At 43.6% G+C, this 24,760-nt stretch overlaps 1 protein-coding gene across 1 annotated transcript in view; it reads right to left on the bottom strand.

Annotated features, from left to right (window-relative positions):
- Window positions 1–18,636: 18,636 nt before the first annotated feature.
- LOC135914303 (uncharacterized) overlaps window positions 18,637–24,760 on the bottom strand; it is a 106,218-nt gene continuing 100,094 nt past the window's right edge. The window contains exon 4 of the mRNA XM_070522853.1: window positions 18,637–19,259. Within this exon, the coding sequence (XP_070378954.1) occupies window positions 18,979–19,259 (281 nt within the window). The 3' untranslated portion in view covers window positions 18,637–18,978. The remainder of the gene's footprint in view (window positions 19,260–24,760) is intronic.

Below are 24,760 nucleotides of genomic sequence, written 5' to 3'. Positions count from 1 at the left end.
GTCATCCGCCGCGTTGAAGGCCATCTGTTGCGCTGCGCAAGGTGAGGTGAGGTTGGCCCAGTGCGTGTCCTGCGCCGAGTCGCGCGAAATCGCGCGAGATTGATCGTATCCCTCAATGCAACTACATATTTTCAAGCTGTCAACGCATAAATAGCCCGACTACCGCGAGCGCGCGCCGGCCTCGCCGGGCGCTGCCCTGCTGGTAGCATGTTTACATGTTTACATTTGGCCAGCTGTCCCGGCGTTCGATTTTGCCAACTTTGGGCAGGTTAGGGTTGTCTTAGGATCCCAGCCACGTGACTTCCTATCAGAACCGGAACTAGCTGGCTGCCATCTGGCTGCCAGTGGGCTGCGAGAACTCCGAAAATCGAACAGGCCCACTGGCTATTGTATCTACTTACGCCTTTTATTAGTGCAAATGACATTATTTGCATGATACATCGGTGACGTTCTTCATTCTACTACTTTGTGTCATTATTATTTTAAAGCTTTTATATAACAAAAGCTTTAAGGAAATTAGAAATGAAACACTTTGAAGGGGACATCTCATTTGATGCACATATTTGTGGTGAAAAAGTAGAGCATCTAGAAATTGAAAAACACTTGCTGCCAGTACCTATACCAGTACAGGGCTTCTCCTCGTCTGTTTCATAACGATCGACCATCTTTAGTACGACCTTGCAGATTCACACAAGCGTAGCTTTATTGAATAAGAAACAAAATTGAAATGTAAGTAATGAAAGACGTAGCAATGTACTTAAGGAAGTCTCATCATCATCTTCATCATCAACCTATTTTAAGTCCACTGGAGGACGAAGGCCTCTCGCTCAAATGTCCAATTACCGCTGTGCTGCGCCAAACGATTCCAACTTGCGCCGGCGAATTTCTTCATCACCCAACTTAGTCTTCTGCCATCCTCGACTGTGTTTCCCTCCTCTAGGCATGCATTCTGCAACGCTAACAATCTTCCGGTTATCTAACCTACGCATTACATGCACTGCCCAGCTACATTTCTTTCTCTTAATGTCGATTACAATATCGGCAAAGCCCATTAGCTCTCTGATACACACCGCACTCTTCCTGTCTCTTATCGTTACGCATATCATTATTCGTTCCATTTCTTTTCTTGCTCTTCTTAACTCGTTTTTGAGCTTCGTTGTCAGTCTCGAAGTTTCCTCCCCACTTGATAGCACCGGTAGACTGCATTGATTGTACACCTTTCCTTCAGTGATAATGGTAAGCCACCGGTAAGGATCTCAGTATGTCTGCCGTATGCGCTTCAACCCAATTTTATTCTTCTGTCAATTTCCTTCTCATGATCAGGGTGAGTAATTGTGCAAGGCAAACGTATTCATTCGCATACTCTAGAGGCTGACTTGCGATCTTGAACTCTTGTTCCCTTGCCATGCTATTGAACATTATCTTTGCTTTCAGCATGTTGCCCTTCAATCCCATTCGCTCACGCACAATGTTGGTGTAGCGGCTTTGGCGTTGCGCTGCCAAGCACGATCGTGCTACGTCAAATCGAGGTCGCAGCGCCTGCACTTCGATAGAGTCAAAATGATAAAAGGCCCGTGCACCGTGCATTAGGTAAAATTGAGTGAACACTAGGTGTTTACAATTATTGTGGAGTCCTTGGCTGTAGCTTGTACTGTAATCCTACCATGATCATGGCAGATAAAACCAACATATGGTTTCATTTTTATTTCTTTGTCTCATCATAGGCATATTATTCTGGTCGGTAGGTAGGTATTTAGGTGTCTGTATCGCACTAATACGGGCCTCGGCATTAGAAAAAATGGCTGTGGCTTAGCTAAGGTTAAGACCAGGATGCGAAGCAAAAGCTAGCCTTTATTTTATTTGTTGAACCACTGTTTAGCCTGGTGAACTGCTGTTGCTTGGCTATATTTGGTTCGGCTAGACGAAGAAACAACTCATGCGTTACTCTGCTTCGCCTTCAAGAGTGGAACGCGACAGCGTTCCCGTCGACCCGCCAGCGACTACGCGCCCCGCATTGGACGCGGTGAGCGTCGAGCAACGCAGCGTTCGGCGCGGCAACGAAATGTGCGTCTGAGCAAGCGACGCACGCCTGCGCCATAGAAACAGCTCGTTTCTAAGGCAACACCGCATTCACTAGAGGCGCTTTTGTACCGCTTTGAAGCATCGTACTCGTGGCTCAGTGGTAGCGTCTCCGTCTCACACTCCGGAGACCCTGGTTCGATTCCCACCCAGCCCATCTTGCGAGAGTTGAGCGACGCTGCGAGCGACGGCGCGAGTTGGAGCCCCATTTCTCCTCTGTCGTGACGTCACCATGTCACGTGGTATGGCATGGGGTTAAAGGTCATTGAAGGCGACACCGCCGCGTCTGTGGAGCTGGGTTGAGCTCTCGTAATATGCTTCGCATAAAAACATGACTTCAGTGTGCAACACTGCGATCAAACCTTAGGCTCCGAGCTCAACATGCCGATCTTCTAAACGTTAGGTCAGGATAGGGTTTCTCGTTTCTCATTTGCTGATCAGCACATACACGCATCAACAACACATGATATCACGGTTTACGATGGCGCAACGACATGTAGCTTATACCATCCCGTTCTATATACTGCATATTCCTCAACATTCAATTGGCGTTCTCAGTGGTTAAAACTTTGGCATCTATTGCAGAGGGTATTTTATCTTCATACATGCCGTCATGCTTTCTCTGAAGTTAATCCGCACAGGTCGTGCATCTTAATTGCAGTATTACTCAATCTTGCGGGGGTGCCAGAGTCTGTAAAGGAACAGCAGCGTTAGTAAATGAACATTTTTCGAATGACAATACATAGTAAATGTTTACCCATAATTCTTTTTATCTGGCCTTTTTACAGCTTTCCATAAATCCATCCCTTCCCAACAATACATGAATACATAATCTCTTGTCTCATCTCCTATGCGGTATAAACGATCAGTTGTGCACGATGCAACATCAGCCTTCTATTTCGGAATTGTATTCTCTGAGAAAGTTCTATGCTAAAAACCCGTAACTCGCTGCGAGCCCGTAAAAATGTTCTCCGGCAGGACACACGCGCTCTTATCCCACCGTGTGTCTGCTCCCTCCCCCTTCACCTTACTAGGGCGGAGGAAGTTGTGCTTAGGAGGCTTCGGGCCGGGGTGGCCCTTACACCGGCTGTTGTCTCAAGGTGGAACTGGTCGCATTTACCACTGGGTGCTAGGTGTCCATACTGCTCCGTTCCTGCAGTGGAATCAGATGCATACCACGTAATATAGACATGTACGGGTTTACAATCGGAACGCTCACGTCTCCTACTGCAAGCCGGCCTCCGCTACAGTGTGAGAACCAGCTATGACCGCTGGATACATGACAACAAATTTCACAAAACACTGCTTCAATTCATACACAACACAGGCCTCACAGCAAACATATAATACACATATACGCTCCAAGAATTATGCCTTAAGGGCAAGCCTTCATCGCAATTAAAAAAAGTGTGACATGGTTAATTTTTCGCTGGAAAAAATATTGTTGTCTAAAGTAAGGGAGATATACTCTGTTGAGGCGCGGCACGAGGTTGACAAATCGGGCCAGTCAATTTGTGGGAAATTGAAGTCACCAACCACGCTATTGATTTCAGCTGGGAATGCTTAGATGGCAGAATATAAAAGCCGTGGAATGTTTAGTAATAAACGAGTGATCAGATTGAGGTGCACGGTAGCAGAAGCCAGCCAGTAATTTTGACAGATCACTGTTTAGTTTCAAATTCAGCAAAAGTACAGATTTATCCGAGAGGGCAGCATTCCTATCGTCTGCGTATAATCTAGGTAGGGTATAGCTAAGGCAGTCAGGTAAATCATTTATATGAATGGAAAATTATATTGGACCTAAAATCGAGCCCTGAGGCACTCCTTAGTTGATAATTTTGCTTTCTGAGAAAGCCCCACCTGCGTACACTGTTAATTCACGATTCAATAGTTAACTTTTTAATATATTAAGAGCTGAATCAGATATTTCAATGGACACCAATTTAGTAAACAAACCTTTATGGTTTATTGTATCGAAGGCTTTAGTAAAGTCTAAGAAGGCCAAACCAGCAAAGTATCCGAGATCATGTGAATGTCGAATATAGTCACTTAATGTTAGCAAAGCCGTGTTATTGGAGTTTCCTGAACGACAAATGAACTGACAGGGTTTCAGCAAGCTATTTTTTTAAGGTAGCTGTTAATACAACCAAGTAATAATTTTTCTACAACATTACTAATTGAAGGTAAAATACATATTGGACGATAGCCTCCCACTTGAAGTTTGTCACCCTTTTTATGAACAGGAACTAATTTAGCTTTTTTCTGCTTCTAGCGAATATACCGGTTTTAAACATAAGGATAATTAGGTTACTGAAAACATCAGAAGTATACGGACCAATAAGCTTTAAATGAAATGCAGAAATTTCATCAAGAGCAGGACTTGTGTTCTTTAAATTGCCAATCTCAGTAAGGACTTCTTCAGATCTTACAGGAAACAAAAAGAAAGATTGGTCTATGGGCTCGTACGATAAACAGAAGGAATATGGGTAGCATTATAAATTTCGTAAAAGTGATTACTGAACGCAGAAGCAACACTAGGTGGGTCTGGGATAGTTACATTATGATTTAAATAGGTTAACTATATAATTAAATTAATTTTTCAATGGAAGTGCCACAATGCGGTACATTCAAAAACTCGTTGATAAATTGTCAATATATTTTTGGATGAAAAATATTTTTCATGAATTCATTTTCCTAATGTTGCCTTATTGATTTCTTCAATAAATTACTCAACATGCTGCAGTATTTTTTATAGCGTAAGGCTAAATTAATATTCAAAGGCTGTTTTTTATTCTTCCGATATATTTTTTATTTTTTTCCTCATGCTCACAAGTAGCCCATTAGTGATCCAAGGTTTATGCGGAAATTTACATTTATTTTCGCATTTAACTGGGACAGTGGTAGCATGAACAGCTTTTAAAAATAAAGAAAACAATAACTGAAGTTCTTCTGGATTTCGATTGGAAGCTATAACTGTCCAGTCAATTTTCTCAATTGTATCAACAAAATTTATCTTTTATCAAGACGAGACCTCAAATAACAGGAATCTGACCTAGGAGGGTTAGCTTTAAAAGTGAGGATTGCAAGATAATTATCTGATATGTTTGTGTCAATTATACCAGACTCTGGTGAAGGCAAAATATTAGTGAGGGTATCGTCTAAGGGGGAGCTTCTTCCTTGAGTGGAAAACCTGGTAGCCCTACTGCCTCATCGGGGCCTTTCGGGAGTAAGGCGCTGGAAGCGTGCGCTGTACAAAAAGCTATCATCGCGAAAGCGGCTTCAAGAGAGAAGACGGGTAAGAAACGTTTGGAGCTGATAACATGCAACAAACGGACTTTAAAAAATTAATATTGAGTTGATGTTGAATGGTTCTTCATTACAAAAAAAAAAACACATTGCTGGATTAAGAGGGATAGGTTGTGTGTATGCTAGAGGAAAGTAATTTTTTTCTTTTCGCCATCTACATCCAAGCACTCCAGTAAGACATGAATAACAGTCAGCCTCTCGCATCATTTCGCCCAGATCCGAGGTTCATTGTCAGTAAACTAGTAGTTGTGCGTGCCGTACGTATGTTTTATTCCCATCCGAGCTAACAGGGCAACTCGGACCCGTCATTTCTTTGTTGATGGCCAAGAGCATAATTGTGGTTTTATTAGGTGAAGCTTGTTAGAGGTTTCAGCATCTCAAAGGTGCCGCCAATAGCTTCTCAGTTTTCTTCGCAGGAAAGGTTTGAGGTCTACATCTGCGACAGCTATATGAGCGTTGCGAGGTTTCGTTGATGTAGATGTAGCGAGTTAGTCGGCAAGCACATTCCCAAAAATGCCTCTGTGGCCAGGAATCCAGCATATTACGATACATAGTTTAGCATCATAAATAGCGCGCAAAAGTGGATGGAGTTCTATTAAAAGAGGATTAATTTACTTTTGTGGCGATATTAAAATTTCAACTACGCTTAATAAATCTGTAAATATGTTTGCCTTCTCTAACTTTATAAGCGTGACACGCTTCATAACCGACAATAATATATAGGCCTCCGCTGTAAAGATGCTCGGTAATGGGTGCATAAGGCCTGATTCCGGAAAAGATGGTTCAACTGCTGCATGGCACGCGAGTTTGATCCACCCGCGTCAAATTCCACGCATGAGGATTTTGTTCGCAGTTCTGCAAAGCGCATTCGAATGTGTTCTTGTGGAGCGTGCTTCGACACTTGTACAAATGACGTGTGACATTCTACAATTACCCAGTGTCACGGCGGATATGGCCCCGCTGAGGTTACTAGACGGTGTTCCAGAAGCGAGATACCCATTTCTTCACTAAGCCTCCTAATACGCAGCGAGACGGGTTCTCTGAATTTTGGATAATTATGACCTGTGTAGCGCGCGCATGTCATTTACAGTTGGGTAACAAGGATGTTCGAGGAGTGAAAACACTTTGAGGAAATACTTAAAACTTCAGTATGATCTTTGCAGGTTAAGTAACCGCTCGTTTCACTCCACCCGCAGACTTGGTACAGGGCTCGTCTTGAAGGCGCCTGTCACCAGGCTGATCCCTAAATGATAAATGGCATCCAGTATCTTCAATGCGCTCGGAGTGGCAGAGTGATAGACTACAGCACCATCATCCAAACGAGATAGTATGAGGGTCTTGCACAGGTTCATGAGACACTTCCTATCAATGCCCGATGTCTTATGCGACAAAACTTTAGCATTATATCTCTTTAATCACTTATTCCTAATATATTTAATGTGGTCTATGAAGGGTAGTTTCGAGCAAAGTATGACACCCAAAAATTTCTGATCTATGTGCAGAGCTATGCGTTGTCCATCGAATTCAATATCAAGATTTGAGACCAGGCCTGTCCTCCTCCTAAAAAGGACGCAAGAGGTATTCTGCGGATTTAACTTGAACCCATCTTCGTTTGCCCGTTTCGACACCCTTTTCAGGCCAAGCTGAACTTGCCGTTCACAAATTGCGAGATTACACCATTTGAAACATATTTGCAAGTCATCCACGTATACTGAATAAAGCATGGTACGAGCAATTGATGAGAGTAAAGAATTCATTTTTGCGATAGAAAGAGTACAGCTTAGTGTACCACCCTGAGGCGCCCCCGTTTCCTGGAGAAATGAACTATAGAGAGCATTTGCTATTCTAACACGGAGTACACGCTTTGACAAATAGCTTGTTATAACGTTAAGCATGCTTCCGCAAATGCCCATCTCCGACAAATCGCGCAATACCTCATAGCGCCACGTCGTGTTGTACGCCTTCTCGATATCGAGAAATATGAACACGAAGTACTGTTTGTACGGAGCAATCCAGGCAGCCTTCGCAACCAGGCAGAGGCTAACCGCCTTCTTCGTTCATTGCAGAAATGCGCGTTTGAGGAGCGGAATCCGAAGCTGCTACCGTCACTGCTGGTGGAACCTACACGTGTCCACGGATCGTCCCCCTCCCTCCGTTCTCTACTGGCAAGCCGCACCTGCGCACTACTGTCCGATATCAACGGCGTCCCCTATATAACCGCTGCACGACGGTCCCCACATCATTCACGGAGCAATCCAGGCAGCCTTCGCAACCAGGCAGAGGCTAACCGCCTTCTTCGTTCATTGCAGAAATGCGCGTTTGAGGAGCGGAATCCGAAGCTGCTACCGTCACTGCTGGTGGAACCTACACGTGTCCACGGATCGTCCCCCTCCCTCCGTTCTCTACTGGCAAGCCGCACCTGCGCACTACTGTCCGATATCAACGGCGTCCCCTATATAACCGCTGCACGACGGTCCCCACATCATTCACGGAGCTATCCAGGCAGCCTTCGCAACCAGGCAGAGGCTAACCGCCTTCTTCGTTCATTGCAGGTGTGTATCCTGTATCTTTGATTACATCGATCTTAGGCTACTGGATTGCTCCGTTCGTGTTTGTGTCCAGCATGGGTGATAAGCCTCCTTCAACTATAAAAGAACTTGTAAAGGCTATGACTGACTTGAGTGCACAGTTTAACTCTAAGCAAAGTGAACTAAAGCAAGATATAAAGCATGTGATTGAATCTGAAATGGAATCTGTCAAAACTTCAATGGGCTTTATCAATGAAAAGTTCGAAGAATTTAGAACAGAGATCTCTGAGCTCAAAAAGACCCTGTCTGACGTGAAAAACGTAAACCTGGAAATGAAAAAAGAAAACAACCGACTCACAAATGAAGTGAAAACTCTCAGGCACGAATTGACTGAACTGCAGCAGTACAGTAGAAGAAATAACCTTGAAATCAAAGGCATCCCTCCAGCACCCACTGAAAATCTGATTTCAGTGATGACATCGATCTGTCATCTCTTGAGCACCAAGTTCGATGAATCCGATGTTGAAGCTATCCATCGTGTGCCCTCAAAAAACAAGGACGAACCCAACATCATTGTTAAGTTTGCTTCCAGGAAAGTGAGAGACAGCATTCTGAAAACAGCGAAAAAGCAATGGCTGAACACTACACTTCTGAGCTTAGACGATCACGAAAATCCCGTGTTCATCAACGAACATTTGTGCCCGGCAAACAAAATTTTGCTAGGTAAAGCACGGAAAGCCAAAAAGGAAAAAACAGTGGAAACACGCATGGGTATCAGATGGCAAGATCCTGATGCGCAAGACAGATACCTCGCATGTTCTACATATAACCTGTGACGCTGATCTTGCTCAGGTAGTCTAGAAACATGGCCTTTTCCGTCGAGGAAATCAGTGCTAAGTGGCACGAGAGCGAAAACCTTTCCATTTTTCATTGCAATGTCCGCAGTATAAATAAAAATTTAGACCAACTCACTGTACATTTATCGCAACATTCTTTCCAGTATGATCTTATCGCTGTAACTGAAACCTGGCTTAAGAAAGGAGAAATACCGTACATACCGGGTTACACAACGCTATCTTTACCAAGAGATAGCACCGCACGAGGGGTGGCGTTGCTCTTTTTATAAAAAACGGCATAGATTATCAACAGCTCTCGGATTCCTCTCTGTGCTCTAATACCACAGAAGCACTTTTTATTCGCCTTAAGACAGACGTCGTAATAGGCGTGGTATATCGTCCGCCAAACACGTGCACAAGTCAGTTCATATCTGATATGGAGTCCATTCTGGTTCCTCTGATGTCTTTTAATAATCAGTTAGCAATAGTTGGTGATTTCAATATCGACTTATCAAAGGATGACTGTCCAGATTATATTTTCTTACTGGAATCGTTCAACCTCAAGAATGTTATCAATGTGCCCACTAGAATTACACATCAGTCTGCAACAATTATTGATCACATCTTATGTAACCGTGATATGGATGCCTGCGCTGGTGTTTGTAACCAAAACATTGCTGATCACTGTTCAACTTTTCTGTTTCTGCCACGGTCGGGTATCGATTGTATTTGCCCTACCCATACCAATGTATTTTCACGGGTGGACTACGCGCATGTCAGGCGTTTGCTCGAATCTATTCATTTCGAAAATCTGTGTCACAGTGACGTTCACACAGAATTTGCTAACTTCGTATCTGCTGTTTCCGATGCAATTACTAAGTCAACACTGAAGTTTTCTCGGCGCAACTACAAACATGCCATATGTCCTTGGATTACTGAGGAAATACTCACAGTATTGAAAAAGAAGGATTCGTACTATAATAAGCTCAAAAACAACAGAACAAATGCTTATTACTTGAAACAGTTTAAGTATTACAGAAACAAATCCGTGGCGCTGATGAGAAAATCAAAGAAATTGTATTATACTAATTTGGTTAATCGTCAAGGAAATGACACAAAGCAAGTATGGAAGATTGTAGGAGAAGTTACGGGAACAGCTAAAAGAAAACAGATTGTTCCTGTCAACTTGTCAATAGAGACTGCAGACCAGTTTAATCAGTTCTTCACAAGATACGGTCAGAACAGTGCGCAACCTACTCCCTTAGCTTCAGTGACATCCGACATACCTCGATGTATTAATAATGAATTCAGTTTCTCGAACATTACTAGCGATGAAGTTGCAAGTGTTGTGGCGAACATGCCCACGAATAAAGCGGCCGGGCCAGACGGCATAATGGCTAAGGTAATCAAGGACAACATTGATTTGTTTTGTGTTCCTTTGTGCAGAATATTCAATCATGCGATACACTCTAGCTTATACCCCGATACTTTAAAAGTTGCAAAAGTTGTTCCGATATTTAAAACTGGTGACCCTAACAACCCGTCTAGTTACAGGCCAATATATGTACTGAGTGTCGTCAATACCATTTTTGAAAAATTAATTGCTTTCCAACTGAAAACCTTTCTTGATGTTAATCACATTATTTGTCCTCAGCAACACGGATTTGTTTCTAGCAGGTCCACGTCCACGGCTGTAGTTACTCTATCACAGCTTATCCTATCTGCTCTTCATAACCATAATGTTGCTGTAAGCGTATTTATAGACATCAAAAAAGCTTTCGACACAGTTTCACACTCCATTCTTTTAATGAAACTGGAAGCATATGGTGTGCGTAGCGGGGCCCTTGAATTCTTTAAAAGTTATCTTTCTTCACGACAGCAGCAAGTTGTCCTCAAACAGTTCAAGTCTGCATACCAAACTGTTACGTGTGGTGTACCCCAGGGGTCAGTTCTGGGACCGCTTTTATTTTCGCTCTTTATTAATGACCTCCCCAATGCAATACAGTGTTCTCAAATTTTGATGTATGCGGATGACACTGCACTTATCTTTACTGGCAACTCACTTGAATCAATAGAAAATCCTATTAACAATGAACTCCAACGTATCTCGACCTGGTTTCGTAATAATCATCTAACTTTAAACACTGAAAAAACTAAATATGTTATTTTTCGTTCAAAACAAAAGTGTATTGAATTAAGTGATTTTTCTATATGTGTTGACAACAATGTTATTGATAGTGTGTCTTCTTTTAAATATTTAGGGGTCATGTTCGACTGCCACTTGTCTTGGAAGGAACAGGTGCACAGTGTGTGTAAAAAGGTTGCGTACGGTTGTTTTACCTTGTCTAAGGCACGGCGGCACTTTCCACCTGCTATTCTTAGATCACTGTATTTTTCATTATGTCACAGTCATCTCAGTTATTGCAGTGAATCATGGGGAATCACATACAAAACGTATTTAACACCATTGCTAAGACTACAAAAACGTGCCTTGAAAACCATGGGATTACCTTCTTCGAATAGTTCTAACAATAACATTTTTGACGCAATGCAAATCATGTCATTCACAACCTTACGCGATTACAAAATAGCTCTTATGGTTAATAATATTATAAATACCAACTACCCCTTACCTCTTGGTGCATTCAGTATTCCCGTCCGCAACACTAGACAAGCCAGCAATGGCAATTTTAACCTTCCTATTTGCCATAATGCGTACGGAGAAAGACGAATAGAATTTACAGGAGCGAAAATTTGGAACTCGTTGCCAATTGAAGTAAAGCAAGCTAGGAATTTCAAACTGACATGCAAGAAACATTTTTTGGGAATGGAAGCAAGGCTACAAAGTTAGTTTTTCTTCAATGTGTTTGTGATTGCTGTCCTATATGTTATTTTGTATTGGACCGCTTACTAGCCTCATTGGCTATCGGTCCAAATATCTGTGTATACATTTTGTTTGTGTTACTCAATAAAGACTTCTTGATTCTTGATTCTTGAAATGAAGGCATCAGGTATGTTTGGCTCTATACGTACTAGACTGTAGACCGAAGGGCGACCTCCCTGCAGCCACATTGATAAGCGTCAAGTATTTTGTTAGAATCGAGGAAATGTAACAAACGGGGACTTGAATGTTTTCTCAAATAGCTTGCAAAGACAACTTGTAAGCTCTAACGGACGATAACTATTCACGGAGGATGTATCTTTACCTTGTTTCACAATAGGAATTGCAATAGCCTCTCTCCATGTGGAAGGCATGTATCCAGAAGCCCAAATGGTGTTAGAAAGTGCGAGAAGTTTTATTTGTGTATGTTTGCGTAATATTTTGATCATGTCATATGCAATCCTGTTAGCTCCGGGTGCTGAGCTCTGCCATACATTTAGAGAGTATTTCAGCTCGGCAACGTTGAAAGCAAGGTTATGTTTCATTTAGTCAGCATCTGCGATCTAGTGTCTCACGTTCTGCTATATCATTATATCTAAGTAACTATCTAGAATAATGCATTGAGCTAGAGCCACAATCGACGTGCTCCCAAAGTGCGTCTGCCTGCTCTTCCAAAGCATTCTCTTGATCATCGACCAAGGGTATTGGCTGGGTTTGCTGCCCGTTAATCCTCTTAAGCGCATTCCAAATTTTCGCATATTGTGCTAGGAGTTTATGGTTGAAATAAATATTTTCGAGCACGTTCTCCTTGCCTTTCACCTTGTCCGCCTTCACTGCGATTTGAGGTGTTCGAATTCGACGAGATTTCCTGCTGTTGATGTTCAACGAAGCGTACTTCCTGCCTTGTTTTGCTTCCGTGCCTGTCTACAATCGTCATAAAACCATGGAAGACGTCGTTTACATGAACTACCATATGTTTGAGGGATGCATTTTTCTGCTTCGCCGATATGAAAAGCTGTAAAATATTGCACTGCCTCATCTAGAGTAAAATCATGCATAAAATTTTGTGTTAAAAGGTCTATTCATTAAGCTGCTTCCAATCAGGCGTTTCAATTCTCCATAGATGCATATGTGGTCAAAGGTCTTGTTGCTCTGCTAGCTTGAACGAGAAGAAAAGCGGTTAACCGAGGGGCCCAATTTTTATTAGTCATATGATAAGATGCCAACAAACACTGACACCAAGGACTGCATAGGGGAAATTACTTGTGCTAGTTATATGAACATAAAGAAGTGTTAAAGTAATGGAAATTAAAGGGGATGGTAAAACAACTTGGCGGAAGTAGGGAACGATCACACAACTTTCGTATTTCGCGAAGGTTGCGAAACCGGTTCTCTTCAACCAAAAAGATCACGTTCTCCTTACGCCTGCGGCAGAAAACATGTTCCACAACCGCCGCCAATGTTTGTGAGTGGTGGCGCTGGCTAACGCTCCCAGGCTTCTTCTAGGAAACATAAATACCCAAGAAAGTGGATGGCGAAACGGCACCGCGGTAGCTGAATTGATAGATCATCGCACGGGCAATGTGAAGACTGTGGGATCGTTCCCCACCTCCTCAAGTTGTTTTTCTATTCAATTTCATTTCCATTAATTTATCGTTTTCTTTAGATTCATTTATTAGGCACCAGTAATTTCCCCTTTGTTGTCCTTGGTATCAGTGTTTGTTGGCTTCGTATGATCTGCTAGCTAGAGTAATAAAAGAAAATTGTCACTCCGTAGGGGATGTTTGATTATCTCCCATTTCAGGTGAGCAATCAATGAAGCGGAGCCTAAAGCCAGATGAATAGATGAGTACGAGTTATGCGTGAAGTTAAGATATGTGGATTCCTTCTTACTAAAAAGCCATGCACCAGAGTTTAAACGAATGTTTTAGATGAGTCGCTCTTTGACGCCGTGCTGGGCGTCTCCCCGGAGACTACTGTGGGCACTGAAATCACCTGCGATCATGAATAATTCAAGAAGTTGATCCACTAGGCAATAGATATCTGTATTTTTGAGCTGTTGATTATGTGGCAAGTACAATGAGTAGATTGTAAATAACTTGGTAAAAATGATCGCTTGTGCAGCGACTACCTCAAGGTGCGTCCGTTGTACAAATAAGCGACATGCTACACTCTTATCAACTATGATCGCTACACCACCGGACGAGGCATCATCATCGTCATGATCTTTCCGAAAAATAGTCTATTGTCGGATGAAGTTTGTATCTGTAGGCTTCAAGTGCGTCTCTAGAACACGCAGCATCTTTGGATTGTAGCTGTGGAGAAGTTCACTGAAATCGTCAAGGTTTTGGAGAAGTCCTCTGATGTTCCACTGTAATATCAGTGTTTGCATTTTAGCAGAAGTCCTTACGCTATCCGTTGAAAAAAAGAAGATTTAGGTCACGGGGCCTTTTGTGGGTGCCATGACACAAAGCTCCTCTTTTGTATAGCGGTCAATAGAATCGCGCCGCACCTTAGGCGCTAAATGCGCCGTCGCGATCGGTGTTACGTCCGTCGCTTCTTGCGAGGCGCTAGACACCCGCTCTTTCGAGTGTGGTGTTTGACAACAGGACTTCCTCTCAACGGACGATACCTTTGAGGCCACCAACCGGGAGGTCGATGGCCCCTACTTGTGGGACGACAGAGCAGCGCTGGCTAAGCCGGCAAGTGGACAGATGCCGCCACTGCCAGCTCACTCTGTGTGCGCTGGACAGGGGCCGGGGGCTGCTGGGGCGCTCGGCCACGACGCGACACTTTGGCGAAGCTAACATTAGGCAGGTAAGAGAGCCGCCTTCCTAGAATGAGATGTTTTCTTTAGCTTTTATTTTGCAATTTCTTTTCCTTTGTTCCACAATGGGCACGACCGCGACTACGCAGCATGCTCCCCATAACAGTTTACACAGTGGAGAGAGTTCTCACACGATGCACAGGAGTGCTCTGAGCACTGAATTTTGCACAATTTTGGCGGCCTTGCCAGTTCTGTGAGCTGTGGCCAAATCGCTGGTACTCGAAAGATCTTAGAGGGTTTAGCACATACGGTCTGACTCGGACCTCCACATATTCTGTCTCAATACCCTCAGAGAGCATACTTGAACCAACGGCAACTGTTATATGTCTCGTTTTATTATCTTTTCCGTCGCGCGCTTTTGCAAAATTTTCTTAACATTGATTACGTTTTGATCGCTCCAGCCTTATAATAGTTCAACTTCAGCAAGCTCCATCAGATCTCCGTCGTAAACTACACCACGGGTGGTGTTCATCGTGTGATGCGGGGTCAGTGTCATTGGGACATCTCCAAATGACACTAGGTGAAACAGTTTCTCGTGTTACTTTTTATCACGGATTTCCAAAAGGAGATCACCGCCAGCCATCTTTGATGCTTTATAGCCTGGTCCGTGTGTCTCAGTGAGGGATTTGGAAACGACAACAGGTGAGATTCGTCGTGCTTGTTTTTCTTGTTTTTCAGAGTTCATCACATAAAATCGAGGGAAAGAGTTTTTTTGCATCCAAAAAATTTGAAGATTTCATCGGTGAGCACCCTCTTCAGTAAGCGATCAGGGAGGGTGGGCCAAGGAAGTATCTATTAGTGAGTGTATTTTCCGGCAGTAACGCCAGCCAGCCACCATGAAGCCCAACAGGGGGACGCTGTAGGACGTGTAAAAGAGACCCTGCAAACAGCAGCTGTACGTTACCGCTATTATCATATATTACATAGCCTAGGTGGGCTACAGATGCAAGGTGAACCCTTGCTGCACAGAAGATTAGAAGTAATAAGGAAATGAGTAGGAGACTTTAAATATCGAATGTGAGAAAATACGAAGGTTGGAGGGAGAGAGAGAAAGGAAGAGGCAACTACCGATTTCCCCCCGGTTAGTCAGTCCGGAGGTGCTGCCTGCGTGAAGCCGAGGCCGAACAGGTGTGCTGCCGTCCGTCGAGGGGCCGTAAAGGTCCAAACACTCAGCATCGGCTGGACTCCCAGGATCCTCTTTTCCCCGAACAAGGCTAAGCCACGCACGGTTACACGTTGGTGGGTCCAAACCTGATGTACTCGCGTAAGTGGTGTCGTGACACACCAAACGCCTGCTGACGCAGACGCTCATTCGAAACTAAAGATGGTGTTAGCAATTCACTGTCTGACCTGACGGACACATTTAATAACAAAGGTGATAGCATGTGCGGTGCGCCTGTAGGGTCACGATGACTACATATCGGGACTATGAATATGTTCGTACCTTTGCTCAAATTTTTGTAATAATTTTGTGTCGTGTGCTATTGGCTGATCATCAACCTTTATATAGTGAAATGCCTCGTGATTTTTACATCGAATCTCTTAAGGGCTACTTTCCCCACTATTGTGGCAGCGTGTAGAAAAGACCGAAGATAGTACGATGCCGGGTGGACCTGCGACGGAAATGCATTTCGCCGTTAGGGGGCCCACATACACAGATTCGCTGGTCACCCTTCTTCACAGAGTGGAGGGGCACTGACTCTGTTTCTTTTTGTTTAATATGTTCGCTCTACACCCCATTTTCTGATTTTAATACAGGTCGCTGCCTTTATGTCTAGTGCAAGTCAGTTGCAAATCAGTTACCCTAGTTACAGGTCAGTACTCGCTGCGCCTTCTCCGCCTTGATTTTAAGATTTTGCTAAGTTCGCTTGAATGAGGTAAGTGGATGCGCTCATGAGCACCATACCTAGTACGAATTATAACACAAACTGTACCGCCAAAATATACGCGTTCATGTTCCCCGATAGCGACTTATCCATGTCGTAGAAAAATTCCCGCAGCAGCGACTATATATATTCTAGAATGGGGTCATTCCGGTGATGTATAGGACTATATTATTCTATACATGAGTGACGCAACTGTGAACTTACCTGTTAAAATGAGGATACATTCAAGCATTCCAGTAAATTTGGCATTTTCCACGGCTTTTGATATGTGAAATACTAAATAACCATAATTTCTCTTCGAAGACGTCTTGAAATGTAATAAAGTACATGCATGCCAACCAAACTTTGGAGAAGCCTTACTTTTATTCCAATACGGAGATATGGACATATTAATGCCCTGAAAAATTTTTGACTATACAAAAGTTTTAATAGACTTTGAGCTTTGGGACCATCTAGTAACGTAGCAGATTGAACAGGAGCTTTGCATTTGGCTGATAATTACAAATGAAATTGGTAATACCATTGCCATTTTATATCTATTAAGGTTGAGTATACACTTTTTTGCGAAACAACCGCGGTCAGCTAATTGGTATTTTCAGTACTACCGCTGAGATGAAGGATTAACTTACAAAATGCTGGGAAATATAGGGTATGTCACCTATTTCTACAAGCGCTACTTTAATGACTACACTCGCCATCGATAGCAATGGAGGCACGTGTGCAAAGTAAAAGGATCGAAATATAAGCACCCTAAGCACTTTGCTTGCAGCTGTTTTAAATAGAATGAATAAAGCAAAGATGAGGGTGTTTTCGTGTTCTGCCATATCCTATTTTGCTTTCCTGTCGACGTTAATTTTTCCGGCAGCTGGTGTCGCTTCTCTGACATTTGCGAGCAAAAACAGTGAAGAAAGATATGACTATGCAAATCGGTCACAGGAAGTTTCTTGTGAATTAAACTACACGAGACTTTTAGTACAGGTACTATGTAAAAGTACAGAGAAACTTACAGTTCTCGTTGTTCATTTTTCCACAGTGTGATGGCATTAAAAATAAAGGGAAACTTTTCACGTCTATGAACTTTGAATACTATAGTTACCAACAATACTGACCTCAAAGTCTTTGTAACTAATAAATTGATTGAGTTACGGAATTTGGTTTATTAATGCTTGTAGGACAAAGTGCTTCAGAATATATACTACGAATAAGTTTGCCGGGCAGTGAACAGTTTCCCAAAATGTTGGCTTCTGTCATCACCGAAACTGTAATTTAAAATCTGCAATCATTGTAGATGAATCGTGTTGTCTGATAGCTAGTTTAGGTATAAGTATTATTAATACTGCGCCTATTGTACTTGTACATCCATTTTTTTCTCTAGAGCCATTCTTCGGTGATATCAGCTTCGCAATGCGGTATGGTGCCGCTAGTTTGTTCAAATGATAGAGCATACATCTCAAAAAGGGATCGCTCTAGGCTTTGACGCCGACACCAAAACAAATTATTTCTGCCATTTCAATAATTTTTTTCTTGGAAGTATTCTCAGAAGCCCGTATGGGCAATAATGTAATTGATAATATTGTGAATTGGTGAAAGAATGACCAAGTTAAAGCCTCCGTATATGAATAGATACCTAAATGCCAAGGATAGCAACGAATCCATGAGTATCTGGTTGCCGAACATCAAGAGAAGCAACAGCCTCTGTCAAGTCGGACTTGAGCACGTACTCCTCTTTCGGTATATAAGATTATGCAGTCTACCCCCATAGGCGCAATGCCTTTAAATTAGGACACCGCCTTTTTCAAGCGTAATTATGGTATTGGCTGAGTTATGATTTCGCTTGTACACTTATACTGAAATACTACATAGATATAGTATAAAAAACAAGAGATACAAGAGAAAGTTTTTACGGCACAGTAAGATTTAAAAACGAAAATGATTTCGGGATTTTAGGAATATTTTCGCAATTTATTAGCACCTACTACTGCTTATTCTGCCACGTGTTCTGAAAAAACTGACGTAAGCTTGGTAACTGGCATAGCACATAATCAATGAAGCGATAAACAACCTTAAACAATATTGCTAGTGCGCAGGAGCACGTGGGTCGCGTGCTTTGTAATCTTATTCACTTAAAACTTTCCCACCTAACTGTTCGCACGCGGTTAATGCTCGTTCAATTCTGTAAGCTAAATAAGCCCTGCTGCAGCCGCTGCTTACTCGGTGACTTTTTTCATTTAGGGGATTCTGGTTTTTGGCTAGATTTGTTCAATTAAAGCAAGATCCAGCGTTGGGTGATGAACAAAGTTTATTGCAGGGGTAAAGGCGATTATAGGGGTGAAACAGATGTGACGCGTAGCCCATGCATGCATCGTGCTTGATGCTTAGTTGGACGATGTCATGCTACGTGATGCTGCTACATCTTCCTTGTTTACATTTTTAATAGTTAAGTCCGGCAGAGCTCGCGTCTTTGCCTTGCGCTTCGGCGTAGCACTTGCACAGGTTCTGCGGTTTCTTCGTGAACCGTTTGAAGGGCCACACAATGAATCCTGGTGGTCTGCAAACCTAATGGGCTCAGTTGTGCAACGAACGTCTTGAGCACCCGCCGTTCGCAGAGCCACAGATCGATGTTCGTCAGCTAGCTTCAGGAAGGAAGCTGCCGACCAGCTCCACGAGACGGGGCTGTACGTAGTGACCACCTGGCCACGCGGATAAGTGGCAAGTTTCTGCTACCACGGTTGTAGCAGATTTTCTGGTCGAGCTGTATGATGTGAAGTCGTCCATGAGCTATGCTGCTGGATAATGTCTGGTGTTCTAAGTGCCTTTTTGGTAAGGGAAGCAGGGTGCGGGTACGTCGTTCCATCAGCCTGTGCACAGGTGGCTTGAGGTCGTCATCACGGGGAGTGTTGCTCCACTCGAGCAAACCTGCAGGAAAGTCAGAAATGTTAAGGATTACTTTTTTTAAGTTTCGCTCGCTGAACCGCTCTTTATGTCATCCAATGGAACGAGGATGTTACGCACTTGAAATAACCTACGTAATGTTTAGCTTTCGCAAATATTCCTTGAAGCCTCCGCTGCAAAATGGCGGGCTGTTGTACAGTACAGACGTTCATTGCCAATCCATGGAAGAACCAAAAATGGGAACACCATGCCATGAGCATGCGTGGCCATGTGCGAATTTCTAGAACGTCACAAAGGAAAGCCTAAAAATCAACCATGAAGGCGAGCTGGTGCCCACCACTTTAAAACAAACCCATTCCTACAACCTGCCCTGGCAAGGTTAGAACGTCATAGCTTAAAAGTGGCATCTATCTGTTACTCGGCTTGTATTTCCGGCACACCTTTCAACTTTGCAAGACTATTCAATGTCAATCGACATGGTGGGCCAGAACATGACCGTTATTGCTCTCACTTTCAATTTCTCTGTTCTCGCATGCGCGTAGTGCAGACGTCTAAGCATTTCCATTTTTTTTTACTTGCGTACGATTGCCTTGTAGTTGCGGAAACAATGTCACCTTGCGCATGTATATCCTCCTGGTACCACCAGTAAGCAGGGAAGGTCTTCGGAGCTTCTTGCTTTATATGGGGCCAAGTTGGCACTGCCTATTTGTGGAGCTTCTTCAAGGGGCTGACAGAGTTTGTTGTTGTTAGCATGTCGTGAAGACTGCGCTTCAAGGCTGAAACATGATAAAGCAGCTTTAATGTAAAGTGCTCCGCATCTTCTTCCATCCATTCTTTGCTGGGAAATATTGATAGAGCATCGGCAAGGAACAGTTCCTTTCCAGGCTTCTGTATCACGTTGGTAGGCTACCGCTTCAATGTCAGACGCATGTGCTGCAAGGGTAGGGTGCATTGATGTACTGGTATGGAAAATATGGAGAGTAGAAGTCGGTGCTCTGTTTCAGAAGTTACCTTCTTACCGAAAAAAATAGTGATCAAACTTTCTTCCGCCATGTACAGTCGCAAGCGTTTCCTTTCTATTTGTGCGTGTCTCTACTGCATATCTCTGAGTGACCTAGAAGAAAATGCAATGGCGTGGCCATCTTGCAAAATGGTTGCTCGAACACCCAACTGAGGTGTGTCGACTAATATGGACACTGGTCTCGTAGAGTCAAAATAGCCGAAGACCGGAGCCGTTTGGGAAAGCTTTCTTGTGAAAGCTTTCTTGAGGATTTTTGGTTCATAAGCACGTAACATATTTGCTTATAAAAGTGCGGTGAACGGCCGTTACGAGAGACATGTTCCAGGTGAACCGGAGTACACATTCCATTGCTCAAAGAAAAGCTTCCAGTTTCTTGCCGTTCTTAGCTGTTATCATTCCCAGAATTCCTTGGATGTCTTGCAGGTCCACCTCTAGGCATTCGGTGGCAAACATGCACCCCAGGTAACGAAACTCATGCTACAAAAGCGAGCATTTTTTCACTTTCAGTTCAAGTCCTAAGTTATGCTCCCAGCAACGACTCAACAATTGCTCTAATTTGTAGTTGTATTCTCTCATTTTTTTTACACAGCAGAATACCACCTATGTATAACCCTCTGTCATAGGGTGCATTGCCTCCTGAAAGTTTGCAGGGGGCGGAAGCAATGCGAAAAAGCATGCGGAGGCACTGGTAGGGCCATACCTCCTGCTCATTGTACAAAGATTCGAACTAGAATGTAACAACTTTGTTTTCCAGAAACGAGATCCGGCGTCAAAAGTGAAAAAAAACTTTGCACCAAGAAATCTCGGCACACGTTCTCAAGAGTTGGTATGGGATAATTTTCGTGCAGTAGGAATTTTAAGTGCCGCTCAATCCATGTCAATGTGCACTTTGTCTTTTTTAAAACTGTAACCATGGGAATAGACCATTCAATAGGCTCCTTTACTTGGGTAATGACTCTTTGGTCTTCTAGGCAATTTATTTCCTCGTTGAACTTTATTGGAAGCGTTCCCGGAACTGAACTTATGGCCACAACGAGTAAGGTTGTGGCTTGCACTTGCTTTGATTGTTCTGTCAACTGAGTTAACATATAAGATGGTTCGAACTCACTTCTCCACGTCTTCCATCTGAGCCATGAGTCGGCGGATGGTTCCAAAGGTTTCAAAGGAGAAAGCAGCGTTGACGGATCCGATATGAGGGCTAGGCAACGCTGCCACCATGTGAGTGCGCGGACATTGGGGTGAGGAAAAACTCAAAAGAGGTGAGGCGTGCAGACAGGAAACAAGATTAGAGAAGTGGACAACACGAACGCCGACTATCAACTGAAGGCAGCACTGAGGCGGAAAAAGAAAGAAGACACAAAACTAATCTGCCCTTTTGCTCTATCGTTCAGTGGCAACAAGTGGATAATAGTTGCGACGGATTACACCACGCAATACGCGATCACACTGGTTCTCCCCACCAGTTGTCAACCGACGCCGCTGACTTCCTTGTCGACGCAGTGATACTACACCACAGCGCACTGCCGCAACTGCTTACCGACCGTGGCTATTACTTGGTCTCACAGCTCGTCCAGGAGATCTTGTCACGGGTGCCACAAAACAGAAGTTTACAATGGCGTATGACCCGCAGACCTCACAGAACGGCTCACTAGAAATATCGCAGTAATGCTCGCTGTGTAGCCCTCCACCGACAACCATGACACCGGATCCCCTTCCGCTATTCGTCACATTGGATTAGAATACGTCCCGTCATGATTCCGCTGCTTTCTCTCCATTTTTTTTAATATGTGCGAGCCGATGCTACCGTCTGACACAATCTTCGCAGTCGTCCTCGATACAACGTCAGATTATGCTCGAAATGCCATAACTAGAGCAACCGAGGCACGAGATGTGGCACGCCTGCGTCTCACCATTTCCCAAGAAAAGCAGCAACGCATATTTGACGCTCGTCACCGTGATTTAACCTTCTTTTTTAGAATCCTTTAGCATGCTTCTTTGGAAGCCTGGACAGTCAGTTGATCAGTGAAATATGATGGCTAGCGGTTTCAAAAAATTTCACGTGCGAAATGGTTTTGCGATTGCATTTTATGAAACGGAAGTCATGAGAAAAAACATTTGTTTTCGTAAACAGGGAGAGCAGAACAATATGACTTTACGCATGCAATGTATTTTTCCAAAGTCCATCAAGTGTTCGTGAGCGTGGCGTTTTCGTACAGACTTTTTTGTTTTATTTCGATAATGACGGAACACCTTATTCGACCATAGCGTATATTTGTATTGGAAATAGAGGCGACACATTCGGGAAATGGATTACGTATGGTGGTCTTAAAACGAACCCATTTGTGCTCAACACACCTATCGGAAAATGAGGCCAAGAACATGCGTCTGAAAAACCGTAGGTGTGTTATTTATTTCTTTAAAATTGGCTCTAATGAAATCATCCATTCTTAGGGTTGCAGTATTTAGAAATGTTGATGGCACATTAAGCCCAAATTGAAAACACAAGTGCAGCGGTGGCGTAGAGGTAGAACACCCGCCTCGCGTGCAAGAGGTCCGTGGTTCGAATCCCGGTGCCGGCAATTTTCCACCGGATTAAAAAAAAAAATCCGCGTGTTGATAAAATTGCACAAACAGGCCTGGAGTGTGGCCTGATTCCGGTGACCAGAACCGGTAACGCACTCCCTCACCAGAGCAGGATTGGCCACCCTGGTGCAGTACTTGGCCACAACCTCCTATGAACACAACAATCAAACCCCGGCCCTCAGTCCCCAGCAGCTGCAAAGCAACTGACCACGGCGGCGGTCAGACCTGCGACGCAGTAGAGGGTGCTAAGAATCACTGGCTCCGGACAGGCCGCCATTGGAATATGAACCTGGCAACGTTTAACGCTAGAACGTTATCTAGTGAGGCGAGTCTAGCAGTGCTATTGGAGGAATTAGAGGGCAGTAAATGGGATATAATAGGGCTCAGTGAAGTTAGGAGGCCAAAAGAAGCATATACAGTGCTAAAAAGCGGGCACGTCCTGTGCTACCGGGGCTTAGCGGAGAGAAGGGAACTGGGAGTCGGATTCCTGGTTAATAAGAATATAGCTGGTAACATACAGGAATTCTATAGCATTGACGAGAGGGTAGCAGGTCTTGTTGTGAAACTTAATAAGAGGTACAAAATGAAGATTGTACAGGTCTACGCCCCTACATCCAATCATGATGACCAGGAAGTCGAAAGCTTCTATGAAGACGTGGAATCGGCGATGGGTAGAGTGAAAACTAAATACACTATACTAATGGGCGACTTTAATGCCAAGGTAGGCAAGAAGCAGGCTGGAGACAAGGCAGTGGGCGAATATGGTATAGGCACTAGGAATAGCAGGGGAGAGTTATTAGTAGAGTTTGCGGAACAGAACAATATGAGGATAATGAATACCTTCTTCCGCAAGCGGGATAGCCGAAAGTGGACGTGGAGGAGCCCGAACGGCGAGACTAGAAATGAAATAGACTTCATACTCTGCGCTAACCCTGGCATCATACAAGATGTGGACGTGCTCAACAAGGTGCGCTGCAGTGACCACAGGATGGTAAGAACTCGAATTAGCCTAGACCTGAGGAGGGAACGGAAGAAACTGGTACATAAGAAGCCGATTAATGAGTTAGCGCTAAGAGGGAAAATAGAGGAATTCCAGATCAAGCTACAGAACAGGTATTCAGCTCTAACTCAGGAAGAGGACCTTAGTGTTGAAGCAATGAACGACAATCTTGTGGGCATCATTAAGGAGTGTGCAATGGAAGTCGGTGGTAACTCCGTTAGGCAGGATACCAGCAAACTATCGCAGGAGACGAAAGATCTGATCAAGAAACGCCAATGTATGAAAGCATCTAACCCTACAGCTAGAATAGAACTGGCAGAACTTTCGAAGTTAATCAACAAGCGTAAGACAGCTGACATAAGGAAGTGTAATATGGATAGAATTGAACATGCTCTCAGGAACGGAGGAAGCCTAAAAACAGTGAAGAAGAAACTACGAATTGGCAAGAATTGGATGTATGCGTTAAGAGACAAAGCCGGCAATATCATTACTAATATGGATGAGATAGTTCAAGTGGCTGAGGAGTTCTATAGAGATTTATACAGTACCAGTGGCACCCACGACGATAATGTAAGAGAAAATAGTCTAGAAGAATTCGAAATCCCGAAGGTAACGCCGGAAGAAGTAAAGAAAGCCTTAGGAGATATGCAAAGGGGGAAGGCAGCTGGGGAGGATCAGGTAACAGCAGATTTGTTGAAGGATGGTGGACAGATTGTTCTAGAGAAACTGGCCACCCTGTATACGCAATGCCTCATGACCTCGAGCGTACCGGAATCATGGAAGAACGCTAACATAATCCTAATCCATAAGAAAGGGGACACCAAAGACTTGAAAAATTATAGACCGATCAGCTTACTGTCCGTTGCCTACAAAGTATTTACTAAGGTAATTACAAATAGAATCAGGAACACCTTAGACTTC

Source organism: Dermacentor albipictus, chromosome 8, assembly GCF_038994185.2.
Source record: "Dermacentor albipictus isolate Rhodes 1998 colony chromosome 8, USDA_Dalb.pri_finalv2, whole genome shotgun sequence".
NCBI classification, from domain to species: domain Eukaryota; kingdom Metazoa; phylum Arthropoda; class Arachnida; order Ixodida; family Ixodidae; genus Dermacentor; species Dermacentor albipictus.
Note: the sequence above shows the minus strand (reverse complement) of the source record. Positions and strands in the feature narration are given on the sequence as shown.